The 13983-nt window shown below is 43.4% G+C and overlaps 1 protein-coding gene across 1 annotated transcript; it reads right to left on the reverse strand.

Annotated features, from left to right (window-relative positions):
* Positions 1-12604: 12604 nt before the first annotated feature.
* On the reverse strand, positions 12605-13750 carry LOC147436486 (uncharacterized). Its single transcript, XM_086487865.1, has one exon. The coding sequence runs from the start codon at positions 13748-13750 to the stop codon at positions 12605-12607; it is 1146 nt and encodes a 381-aa protein (XP_086343991.1).
* Between the last annotated feature and the right edge of the window lie 233 nt (positions 13751-13983).

Raw genomic sequence — 13983 nt, forward strand, 5'->3', positions numbered from 1 at the left:
GAGTGCCAATTCTATGCCAGGTTAGTCGCCTCGATCGATGTGCCATCTGGGAATTTTACAGCCTCAATAGGGTTTGTATGCGTTCTATGCAGCTTGAAAAGTCTAAAGGAATTTATGGCTCATCAGACCAAGTCCGGGTTGATGAAATAATATGGGTGTCACTTGTCGGCACAGCTGAGCTCGATGATTTTTGCTATTTTCAGCAGATGCAAAGAGAGGACAACACTCCAAATGCAATCATGTATGCTTGTAGCTTGAAGGAAAATGGCACCATGCAAAACATTGAGATGGGCAACAAAACTCACGATGATATTATCAATCAAGGGTTGCTATGAAAAGATGTCATGTGAGGCAATGCCTTTGTTAAAGTGCTTGGGCATTATGTATGTCAAATGTGGTGCCTTTACAAAAGCACACTAGATTCTTGATGGGCTTGGTGTTTCAAATCCATGCTAGGCAATGCCTTGGTTGATGTGTGCATACCAAATGTGGTGTGTATTCCAAATATGGTGTGCTCATAAAGCCACCCAAAGGCAAGGCCGCCCAATTAAGCCAAATGGCCCCCAACCCATTAAATTAAATAAGGGCATGCTATGATGTGAACCAAAGGGTAAAATGAGGGGGAAATGGGGCAAGCTACGAGCAAGTTGTAGGGAGCAAAGAAACGGAGTTGCACTGGCCCTTGGGGTGCTCCAATCGGGACGAGCATGAATTGTGTTTTACTCAAGGCCCCATGGCGCCCCTAATCAGCTCTAGTCTCGCCAAGTGTTGTGCAACTCCATGACTGTCTGCCATGTCATCGATGGCCATTACCACAACGACAAGGCCGTTGGTGCTAAAAAGGGGATTGATGCTATTAAAAGAGATATATAGCATGAGGAAGACAACGGGGGGGAGGACGAGCAAGAGAAAGATAATCAAAAAGGGAAATTACAATACAATCTCAACCAGAGGCATGTATGGCCGAAGGGTGGATCGTTCAAGAGGCATTTGTTTACATATCAGAGTATTTGGCACAAGTTGATCCTTCAATGCCTCGCATGTAGTAATATGAGGAAGATGCAAGGATGACTTCACACTTGCCAAGTGGAAAGGGGAAACTACTTAACATGGATATGAATCTATCCCGAGTGGTCAATAACTTTTGTATTCTCAATCCAATGATTATGACCAAGTGGGCGGACTTGTGGACAGTGGAAAAGGCAAGCGTTTGCAAGAGAGGGAAGCATGGAAACAAGCACATGGAGGAAGGAGGGCACCCCCAGTGCCTAGACACCTTGCATGTTTCCCAGATCCCATTAATTAGTGCAAAGTGGATTCATGAGAGAATGACCGAGGCAAAAGCGCACGGAGAAGACATCACCAGCAAAGAATGGGAGTATGCACGAGGCTGCGTACCAAAGGTAGAGTACTCATATACCTTAACCATATTGTAAATTCTTTTCTTGAAATTATCTTAAATATTTATTTGATAAATTAGGATATTTTTCTATTTTCACTACAAGAGGTTGTGTGCTCTTGTGACGCTGTTAGCGACGGAAATACACTGGGTTTTTATAACCCTCGGCGTCGCTAAAACCGTCGCTAATAGCGTCGCTACGAGAGCGTCGCTATATGCGTCGCTATATAGCGACGCTCATAGCGACGGTTATAGCGACGTTTACACAGAAGTCTATAGCGACGCTCATAACGATGCTACAGAGCCATAAATAGCGACGGTTATAGCGACGCCCGAGAGAAATTTTTTTTGGTGACATGACAGGGCATTGAATGCCCTGCCACCCATCAACCATATTGTACTTGATTCACTTTTTAAAAAAAGTGCAAGGGTAGATAATAGACCCAAAATAGTCACCCACAAGACGCATTGTTTGCAAAATTGACAAGCGTAAAATTGACAATTGTACACATCATAGGCAAAATGAATTGATTGGCAAATGTAATAATGACAATTGTACAACATCATAGGCATAAAGAATTGATTGGCAAAATGAACTGCGGTGACAAATGTAATAATATACATGGTTCAAAAAGACGTATAAAATCCGCCTCATGATACATAAGCTATGAGAAACCCTAAACTAATGCTATCTAGCTACGGCTAAACTGACATCGTCTAGTCAGACGTCTCATCGCGTCCAAGCGGCGTATCTGTCGGATTCTGCAAAAAAAGACAATAAGACAGCTTTCAGTAAGTATAAACATATAACGACATTTATAAAACAATACAAAAAATAGAAAAGAGTAAACCCTAATACTAACCATGCCGCCGCGAGAATTGAGAATGTCCATCAGGGCGTTTAAGCCCTTCCTGCTTGCGTACTCGCGCTCGTACGGTGTGGGATCACGTCCTGTCATCGACCACTGTCAAAACATACAAAGATTTCATTATGTTAGAATTAAAAAACTCATAAACCCTAAACTATCGAACATAAAGAGCAATGCGAAAACACTTACAAAATCGGCCTCAAATGATGCCCATCCACCGCTCCCCAAGTGGTGCGAGCTCCCTGCCTCTACTCGCGCTCTGGCTGCATCCTTTTGTTGCTTCCACTTGTCGGGATTCTCGCGCGCTTCTTTCTTCGCATTCTTCCAATCTTCTTTGGCCAGCCAATCTGGCCTGTTCCACCCATGCTTGATTGATTTTTGCACTTCGGAACGCTTGTGTTTGCAGTATTCGCGCATTCGAATCTTCATCAGGTCTTCATTGAAGCGCTGATCCCGTGTTGGAACGGGAAACTCATCATGAAGTATGCTGATGACTCTGGCTTTTAAATCACTTGGTACTTCACTCCATTTGTTTAGTATGTAGTGTCTAAACAGCTAAGAGCAAAGACCACGCATGCGCGAGATCACCTTCTTGCCGTCATCATCCATGATGATGCCGCCGCTGAAGTCGACGGAGTAAGGCAAGCCCTCTGGCCGGTGACGCGTGAACCTGGGTGTCCCGGCAGGGGTCTCTAGCGGCGTGTCGATGGCGGTACGGACGTCAGGTGTCTCCACCGGCGTCTGGGCCCCGAAGAGAGGAGTGTCGAGTGGGGTGGCTCCTGGCGGAGTAGGTAGAGGTGTGTAGCTGCTAGGAACAGTCACCCTCGCAAAACCTGGCGTAGATGGCGATGCTGTGGCTGGTGTGGGGGCGGGAAAACAAGGGGAGGGTAAAGAGCCTCGTCGAACACGAGGCGGTGTGGAGGCATCGGCGGCGGAATCCCCAAAACAACCGCCACCGCCACCACTAGAGCGCCGGTGTCTAGACGAGTGTGAAAATCGTCTCGTCGACACCGAAGCTTCGGAGCGCGCCGAATGCTCTGAAAGAGAGGGAGATGCGGATGGAGTAGGAACGCGCGATGATGCGCCCGAGCGATGACGCTCCACGTACCACTGTCTCTGCTGCAGTGACAAAGAAGAAAGAAACTCCTCATCATCCATACCTGCATTAAACACAAGAATATTTAAACTTAATATTGAATGAATAGAGTAGACAATGACGCAAAGACCATTAAATACAATGACGTAATGACGCATACAAATACAATGACGCAATGAATTGAGTGATAGAAGAGGCAAGTCGAAAACTTAGAATTTTCAATCAAAAGATGTGAGCGCGAGTAGAAAAGAGCGTTATACACCATGGAAGGTACTTAGAGAGCCAGAGCTTTTACAACACGGAGCAAAATTGTTCAAATACAATATTTGTGGCTTTAAGAGATCTCTCTCTCATCCTCGCATAACTCAGCATAACTTCCTATATCTATATAGAGCTCTCCGTTTAAACACATATCCTCTGTTTCATTTTGTAGCTCCTCTGCATGCACCCACATAGAGTAGTAGCATCTTGATGCTCGTCCATTTCTTAGTAGAATCCACCTCAAGAAAAACAAACTCTCCTCTACGCACAGTAGCGTTGCGACGCTCCATGATTATCTTGAACCATTGCATGTCGAACAAGTAGACAAAAAATCCTCTGTAATCGATCCTCAAAATCTCTTGTAGCGTGCCGAAGTAAGTGAGTTCCGCCACCACAGGATCTGCATCAGAGGAACGTCGTCGACTAGACTGTTCAAATTTTGCCATGATTCCACAATCTTGAGTAAAACGCTTTTTGTCGATCCGTTCCACCCTAAAATGTCGACCTTTACACCATGTTGCTGTGTATGACTTATACTACAACGAACAAAGATTATGAGTGGCCGTTCAAACGTTTAGAAATAAAGTCACTAGCTAGTCGTACATTGCAAACTTACCTTGGTTGCGTAACCCCGAGAGTACTCCCACTCTTCCTCAGTCACTTCATCACCGCATTGTTGTGCGCTTTTCAATTGGTTGTGCAACCATCTTAAGCTCATGAATGTTGGTAGGCTCTACAGACCCGTCGGATAGTGCATCGGTGGTCGTCTTCCCCGTCTCCACTCGATTCGTGCCCTTTGTCGCTCTTGCTTTGCATCCTCATATTGTGAAATCCACTTTTGCATCACTGGATTGTGAAGCATGCAAAATCGGTTGATTTTAGCCTCTAGATCTTCCGTCATCTTCTTCTCAACACCGAGATTGCACATGACAATCCCAGATATGCGCTCATCATCTATGGTTCGCCATAGCGTGTCCCCGGCTTTATCAAATCCGTCTAGCCACTCTCCAATGTACACTAGGGACTCTGATACCAACCAACCTTCTGCCATGCTACCCTCCAGACGTGCCTTTTGACGCACATATCCCTTAAGCGTTTTCATGAAACGTTCTAAGAAGGTCATCCATCTGGAATGAACTGTGCTAGCTATTTCCACCTCATCAACTATGTGAACAAGAAGATGCACCTGAATGGTTAGCATGGTAGTAGGAAAATGTTTCTCAAACAAGCACACAAGCTCCGCAGCATTTAGTTTGGTGAATGGTATGGAGTCTACGTTGATCTCCTTTTGTGAGATCCATTGCACCAGCTTTGCAAGTTTGTAGATTGTGTTACGGATGTCGAGAGACAAACATCCCTCAATAGCAACCGGTAAAATAAATTGTAAAGTATGTGCAACAATGATATTAAAGTCCACATTTTATGCAATGATATTAAAGTCCACTATGAACATACCTGACACATTTTATGCCAATCGTGTGACTTCAAACCGGTAAGCTTTCCTTCTTTAGTAAAACACGTTCGGAGCGAGTGCATTACGCCAGTGGGGGTCCGCACAGATCAAATGGTCTCTTTTACTTTGCGTTCTTGGGCTCCTGTGAAAATCCATGGTGCTTTAGGGAGTTTTATCGATCCATCAGACGCTGTTTGCGGCCAATATTGCTCCATACGATCCACATTTCTAAGGTCAACTCTGGCTCCCAAAGTATCTTTCTTGCCGGTCAGATGGTCCCATAGTAGATTACCCACATTCTTGAATATGTGCATTAGATCGAGCAAGTGATTGATCATGAGTCGGGGCCAGTATGGTAACTCGTACCATAGAGATAGTCTCTTCATCCCTGGAGGCAATCCGTCATCGCACATCTCCTTCTGCTCTAACCATGCTTGTGCAGACATCCTTGGTGGCTCTCTTCCCAAAAAGCCATCGCGTAACACCTGATTCTCTGGAAGATATGCTTGATGACCTTCGTAGATTTGCTTCTTCAGTGAGGGCGCCCTACGTGCATTCAATCTAGGTCCACATGTGACACATGCTCTGTATCCGCTTGTTTGAAGCCCTGCATGTATACACATGATAATAGATCAACTATGGGAAAAAACAAGATTTACAGTGTCTGAGTGAGGAGTGTCAATAGATCTCCTAAGCATTCTGTTAGCCCGGGATAGTCATGCATGGTCCACATTAGAATGCCTCTGATCAAAGCATTCCGTCATTCTATGTGTCGGCTCATATCCACCACCTCTATGCCAATCCACAATTGTTGTATCTCTTCCAATAGTGGACGAAAGCGCTTGCGAACACGTCTATTGGGTTGCAAGATTGCTGCTTGTTGGCCAGCGTCAGAGTCCGACGAGTTATAATTAGCAACAACTCGATCTATAATAGATGGATCGAACTCGCCAAATTTGTGAACGTGTTGCAAAGAAACACGTCTTGTCCGTCGCACAGCATGCTTGCATTGATTACAAGGACATAAGACCCTCGTTGAGAGATAGGTGTTTCGGTTGGACGGTCCCACATCCTCGTCACTACTCATAATGAGAATAAAAATCTTATAACCTTGACAACAAATTTAATATTCTATTGGCATCCTTCGTCTTATCTCTCTCTCTCTCTCTCTCTCTCTCTCTCTCTCTCTCTCTCTCTCTCTCTCTCTCTCTCTCTCTCTCTCTCTCTCTACCTCACATTCTCTAGTCATGTCCAATCCCCGCACACCTCGGTCTAGAGGTGCACGGAGATCAGAACCACCGGGTTATAATCTCGTCTTTATTGGTCAATACCTATATTTGTGGGTACAAGAAATCTACAGACCCACGTCAACATGATACGGCATGTAGTGGACAAAACCCCTTTGCCTCTTCTCTAGCTGTAGCACTTCACAGCATCTTAACATCTTTTCACAGTAGATCTTTTCACTGTTCGTCTAACTTTAAACCCTAAACTGTAAGTAATTCTTGCGTGGACTCGATCTAACATAAATAAGCGTAAATCTAACTAAAAATAAACCTAAATCTAATTTAACGTAAGTCTACATCTAACCTAATCTTTAACGTCTTTTGGGATAGTTTCCTACGACGTTAAAACTCTCTTCTTCTTGTGTGTGTGTGTGTGTGTGTGTGTGTGTGTGTGGGTAAACCTAAATAAACCTAAGTCTAATCTAATATAACATAAATCTAAATCTAACGTAAATTATGTTATATTAAAAACAAAGAACTAAACTAGCAGGGATTATAAGAACCTTAAAACTGATTTAACACATAATTTTTCACATAACTTGGCAAGAGTTGGCATTCTCATCACTAAAGATGTGAGAGTTAACTTCCAGTGGTGACGCTGCCTCATCTCCATCCACATCTGACGACAGCAATTGGCCCTTTGGACCGTTCTTGCTCTTGTTACTAACTTTGAAGTTGCTGTTGAATGACTAGAGGTTGTCTAGATGGTCATTGTCGGGGATGTAGTGACTCTTGCCGCCCTGAAGATCCACCTTCTTCCCTATCTTCTGAAGACATTTCACCAGTACTTTTGGATCGACGGAGCCCACCATGAGTGAAGGCAGCAATACCCTATATTCCATTGAGGGCTTTCTTCACCCGCTTCATGCAGGCATCGCAGTCTATGGAGACCTAAATCTAATCTAATATAACGTAAATCTAAATCTAGCGTAAATAAACATAAATCTAACTAAAAATAAACCTAAATCTAATCTAATTTAACTTAAATAAACCTAAATCTAATTTAGCGTAAATCTACATCTAACCTAATCTTTAATGTCTTTTATGATAGTTTCCTACGACGTTATAACTCTCTTCTTCTTGTGCGTGTGCGTGTGTGTGGATGTGTGTGCCAATAAAAAGAGATAAATGGTATAACCTTTCTATCACCCATGCCAAGTATGATAGATTGGTTATGCCATTTCCCTCTTGAATAATAGGTCTTGAGTTCAACTCCTCGTCGGCTAGATCTTTAGGTCTTTTAATTTTAATTAGTTTCCTATGACGTTAAATTAGTTTCTCTCTCTTTCTCTCTCAATGTGTGTGCATTTTCTTGTTTATGCATGTTTTCTCTCTCTTTTCCTCTCTCAATGTGTGCGTTTTTTGTTTATGCATGTTCTCTCTCTCTTTTCCTTTCTCAATGTGTGCGTTTTTTGTTTATGCATGCTCTCTCTCTCTTTTCCTCTCTCAATGTGTGTGTGCATTCTTTGTTTATGTATGTGTGTGTGCGTTTTTGTTTATGTTTGTACTCTTTCTCTCTCTCTCTCTCTCTCTCTCTCTCTCTCTCTCTCTCTCTCAAAAACACTATGTGTGTGTGTGTGTGTGTGTGTGTGTGTGTGTGAGAGAGAGAGAGAGAGAGAGGGAGAGAGAAAGAGGGGAAGGGAACATGAGAGTGAGGAGAGGGAAGGAGCATACCTGGCTCTCCTTCCTCTCCTCGTGTGTGTGTGTGTGTGTGTGGAGAAGAAAGAGAGAGAGAGAGAGAGAGAGAGAGAGAGAGAGAGAGAGAGAGAGAGGGAGGGAGAGCGTTACCTGCTCCTTGCTTGAGGGCGCCGAAAAACTCAGATCTGAGATCTGAGTTTTTGGGCGCTCTCTGTTATTTTTTTTAGCCCAGCCGGCGTCGCTATGAGCGTCGCAAATTTACTTGTAAATTTGCGACGCTCATAGCGACGTCGGGAATTTTTTTTTTGAACGTCGCTGTGTGAGCGTCGCTAATATGAATAGCCTCTTGTAGCGTTTGTAGTCCCTTTCCTTTAACTCTATGTGGTCAAAGGGTCGTCACTTTCGTACGCGCCACATTGACGAGAGTAGAACCACCATGGATTGTGCCATCATGGGCAACTTTGACACAGGCGGTGATGAAGCCAGATACTGCGGCACTATTGAAACGATACTAAAGGTTAATTTTAGAACCTTTCATACCTTCATCTTCGAGTGCAAGTGGTTTGCAAATGTGTATAGACAACATGAGAATGGCCTCTACATAGTGGACTCTAGTGTGCATCACACAGGGAGGTATGACAATTTAGTTTTACCGCGCAATTGTGAATAGGTGAGTGACATGTACCTTTTTTATTTTTATATTACTTGCTTGTAGCATTAATTATACCAATGTTACTCACTTTGACCTCCTATTTTATAGGTCATCTATATCCCAGCAATCCACCAACCTAAACTTTGGTCGTAATTCCTGTAACACCTCGGGGGAGTACCATTTTTTCCACTAATGATGAAGTGGAGACCATCTTTGACCCTATTCCAGTTCCGACTTTGGATGAGGTGCAAACAAAGGAGAGGGAGGTCGATGAATCAAGTCTGATGGAAGCAAGTCTTAGCGAGGATGATTTTCATGATGATGAAGATGATGAGATGGAGGATAAGATGATGAAGCCAATGCATCTACAAACGACAATTTCGTTTCTCTCTTTATTGATTTAGGAGCCATGGGTTTAGAATTGGATGATGCCTCATGCATGTAGAGATCTTTTGGAAGCGTTTTGGTCGTGTAATCCATTCATCTCTCTCTCTCTCCCCCCTCTTCCTCTCTCTAGATTTGGAAATATGCTCAATTATGTTAATCAATTGACAGTGATTATTTTAGTTGTAACCAAGTGTAATCGTATTATCCCCTCTCTCCTCCTCCTCCTCCTCTCTCTCTCTCTCTCTCTCTCTCTCTCTCTCTCTCTCTCTCTCTCTCTCTCTCTCTCTCTCTCTCTCTCTCTCTCTCTCTTCTTTTTTAAATTTAAAAATTTTATACAGTATTCTTTAATTTTTATTGAGAGGAGGGAAACACCAAAATTTGACGGGGGGGGGGGGAATGTTTATTTTAAGCCAGAATTTGAAAGTTTAGGCGCTAAATTTTGTAGTCGGAAATAAAAGCGATAATACACACGGTAATATACATGGCAATAAACTAAAAAACTATCGTGGCAATATTTTAAACACAAAAAAAAACCCGCCCTCCCCTCTCTTCTTTCTCTACCTGAATTTGCACCTTCTACAAAACGAGGTAAAACAGCACGGTAAACACTTGGAGATTTTCATAGTCGTTTGCAGGAGAGGGAAACACGAAAGCAAGCACATGGAGGCAGGAGGGCACCCCCACTGCCTTGACACCTTGCATGTTTCGTTGATCTCATTAGTACCGTGTGGATTCATGAGAGAATTACCGAAGCAAAAGCATGTGGAGAAGAAATCATCGATGAGGAGTGGGATTAAGCATGAGGTTGTGTATCAAAGGTACAATACTCATATCCTTAAACCATATTGTATAGTTTTTTCTTGATTTTATCATTTTAATTGATAAAATACATTTTTTTCCTTTTATAGTGCCTTTCATTTGACTCTTTGTGGTCAAAGGGTCGACACTTTCATACACGCCACTTAACACGCATGGAACCACCATGGACTCTGGAGTCATGGGCAACTTTGACATAGATGGCAATGAAGCTAGTTATTGTGGGACTATTCAAAGGATACTAAAGTCACTTTTAGAACCTTTCTTACCTTCATCTTCAAGTGAAAGTGGTTTGCAAATATGTCTAAACATCATGAGAATGTCCTCTACATGGTGGACACTAGTGTGCATCACACAAGGAGGTATGACATTTTAGTTTTTCCATGCAATTGTGAGCGGGTGAGTGATTACCTTCTATACCCTTATTTGCATGTAATTTTAAGTAAACCAATGTTACTCCCTTTGAACTTCTCTTCTATAGGTCATCTATATCCCATCAATCCACGAACCAAAACTTTGGTTCGTAGTTCTCGTAACACCTCAGTGGAGAACTATTTTTTCCACTTATGAAGTGGAGACCATCTTCGACCGTCTCCTACCTACTACTTTGGATGAGGAGGAGACACAGGAGAGAGAGATCTTTTCAAAGATGATTCATAAACATTTGGTATACTTTAAGTTATGAAAAAGTCGTGTTGTCCACCCATCTCTCTCTCTCTCTCTCTCTCTCTCTATATATATATATATATATATATATATATATATTTGTGAAATATGCTAGATTATGTTAATCAAGTGGGTGTGATTGATTTAATTAATGAAAAACTATCTATAATTTATTGGAACAATTATCTATCAAAAATAACAAATGCTTTGTAATTTTGATAGTAAATATATAAATGTACACATTTTTTTCTATTTTGGCTCCAAATCATTGCGCGATAATACTATAGACACTAACAAAGGCTATAATCTCTTTCTCTCCCTCGCACCACCTTGACACGTTGCATCCATTGTTATTTTAAAGTGTTATGGGTGCAAGTGGAGCTAGTGTTTTGTGTTGTGTGGAGTGAAAGAGTGCTTTCATTACTTAAAACTTCTTTGAAGAAGAGCTCCTTTATTGTGCTCTTTGCTCAATACCATTTTGTAAAAGAGCTCCTTGGCACCACTATGTGAAGCCTTTTAGAATATGCAAAGAATGTATGGATGCAGTCGCTCGGGTGAAATGTGTACGCTGTTCGGGGGAAGCATGTGACCCTCTTAATATGCGAAGAATGCATGGATGCAGTCGCTCCAGTGAAATGTGACGTTGTTCGGGGAAAGGGTGCGAGCCTCTTTCATTTGTTTCGTGCATGGTACGTGTATTGCGTACAGTCAACACTAGTGATAGAACGGTCACACGCTTTTTGTAATTTGATTTATTCAAATAATCATTGTTTCATGTTTCAATACCATTTTTATAAATTTTCTATAAAATATAAAATATAAAATATGTTCTTTATATGTTGTTAATAAGCAAAATAGATAGAAACATTCAAATTTGAATGTTTAGCACCAAAGGAGGGTTCGATAATGAGGGCGATAATCGTTGTGCTAATTATAGCGGTAATAAACATGGTAATAAAAGCGGCAATATACGCGGTGATACTTGAACACCAAAATTTTGGCGTCTTGTCCCTATCTAGAACTCTTCTTTGGAGAGCCTATTTTGGAGACTCTCTCTCTATAAAGCGCGATAAAATGCCATGATAAACGTTTTCATAGTTTCATAGTGAAATTGGGTACATAGATTGACAACACATCGTGCTTGTTCACCACATGGTATCCATCACCACTTGCCTTTCAAAGTTAGTGCGAAGGCGACATTTTCTCATGCAAGGCGAGCCTATGGTGATGTAGCCAATGGAAGTGGTAGGAACGCCATGCTGCATTAGAGACCTACTAAGTTTGAGAAAGGGAAAGGATGTGACCTTTCCATTTTGCCACTTGGTGGAGTAGGACCTTGCAATGCTCTTGCTGCCACCGTGGACAAGAGTCTGATATTTAACATCAATTGTAAGTCGTTGGGTGCTCCTAAGAGAGATGTGGGCATTCGTTTGCATAATTATATGCCTCCTTTGATATTTCCCAAGCCTTTTGTCTCTCTCTCTCTCTCTCTCTCTCTCTCTCTTTTGGGGAAGGGGGGCGGGGGTGTTCTTCTGTTCACCAAAGGTAAATGTAGCAAATGTTCCTCTCCTAAAATTGTTAGACATATATTTTGGACATGTAAGCCAGTAAGGTAATGGTGGAAATGGGTCCAATAGACGTGTTCTACTAGTTGGGGATTTTTTGTCACAAAGTTTAAACTTACTTTCTTCAAACTTAAAGTGCGTGAGTATTCTGCTTTGCTTTTTGTTTAACAGGCTTGCAGAGTATGGTTCTTGTGGTTTGTCTCGGATATGAGGAATCAAAGTACATTTCTCTCACTCTCTCTCTCTCTCTCAGTGTGGAAATCTTTTCTCTATGTTACATTTTGATACATTTCTTATATCTTTTACATGAGAACGATGAGGAATTGAAGGAGTGACATAGTGTACATATGTAGTTTGCATAATGGAAAGATTACAAAACCAAGGATGCATATGGTAAAATTCAGAGTGACGAAAAAATTGTAGAGAAGCTATAGGTGGTTTAATAAGATAACCATCTAGTGATAACTAGTGATGACAATCTACTAGCTTAGTGATTGGTGTTAAGTCTAGCTGGTGCTAAAGAATAGCCGGAGCAACCTGCTTATGATACAAGCCAGCGGCTTGCAGCACCGCATTAGTGGAGGCTATGTAAGAGGCACTTTTATGGTCAGAGAAGCCCAAGTTGAGTTTGCTGGGGCGGCGGCCTCCGAGGCGCGATGACATTTGGCCGAACGTATCCTCGTACAGGTAAATAGGTTTGGCCACATGCTTGTATGCAGAAGCAAAGATCGGGTACGTTAGCAGGTTTGGCACGGAGGGCACCACATCGTGCTTGTTCACCACGCGGTAGCTCAGCCCGGTATCCATCACCACTCGCCTCTCAAAGTCCAGTGCGAAGGCGGTATTTCCCACGCGAGGTGAGCCGATGGTGATGCAGCCGATGGTAGCGCTAGGGAACGCTACCTCTCGGCACCACTTTGCGCACAGCGTGGCCAGAGCCCCGCCCAAGCTATGGCCCACGCACAGCACACTGCGCACGTCACGGGGCTGCATGCCCAGATTTTGCAGCACCAGGCGCAGGTTCTGAGAGGGAATGGTGGTATCCGTGACATCCTTGAGCGCTAGCTGGAAGCCGCGGTGTGCTCGGATTGCGGCGGGTGACGTGTACACGGCCTTGTCGCTGGTGCCGTCGTACAGCTTCACAGGCTCTTGCCCCTCTGCCAAGTCAGTTAGCACATCCGCGAAGCCCGTGCTCCACTCAGGAGGCTCCGTCCCCCTGAAGGCCATCACCACGGTCTCATCGTGCAGAATGCTGACGTGCACCTCCGTGTCCGTCTGGCCCATCGCGCCCCCGAAGAGATGCGAGGTGTCGATGACGTTGTGGATGAGTTGGCTGTGCTCCACCATCTCAAACTGGTCTTTCATGCTGGAGCTCTGGTAGGCAGCCGCTGCCATCTCTATGAACGGCAGGATCTCTTCCAGCACCTCCGCCGCATCCTCCCCAATATCGTCAGCGTGCCCTGCATACTGGTCGATGGCGTCGAGCTCGCCGTCGGAGTCGTATGCCACTGTGTGCTGCGGAGAGAGAGGTGGGCATTCGTGTGCATAATTATACGCCTCCTCGTCGACATGTATATTATCATTACGGGCTGCTATTCTAGTATTAGTGATATTCAACGTCGCCGGCTGTACTACGTCTGGCTTTGGCTTTAATGGCCACATAATCACTAGTGCAATTAACGGAGGAGGTTAGCGGGGGCACATAATCATTAGTGCAATTAACGGAGGAGTTTAGCAGAGTCTAATTAGTAACGTCCAGCTGCACAGTACAGCTGATTATAATTAGAAGGGAGATCAGGATTCTGCACTACGGCAAACAACTAGCAACGGACGCTTCTTTGGATTGCTGCTGCCGATGCCCGCTCCTCATTATATAGAAGTAGATAAGGCTTGGT

Source organism: Adiantum capillus-veneris, chromosome 18, assembly GCF_014529385.1.
Source record: "Adiantum capillus-veneris isolate H3 chromosome 18, ASM1452938v2, whole genome shotgun sequence".
In the NCBI taxonomy this organism is placed as follows: Eukaryota; Viridiplantae; Streptophyta; class Polypodiopsida; order Polypodiales; family Pteridaceae; genus Adiantum; species Adiantum capillus-veneris.

Coding starts and splice junctions, on each gene's coding strand:
- LOC147436486 (XM_086487865.1), bottom strand. CDS start 13,750: ATGTGGCCATTAAAGCCAAAGCCAGACGTAGTACAGCCGGCGACGTTG.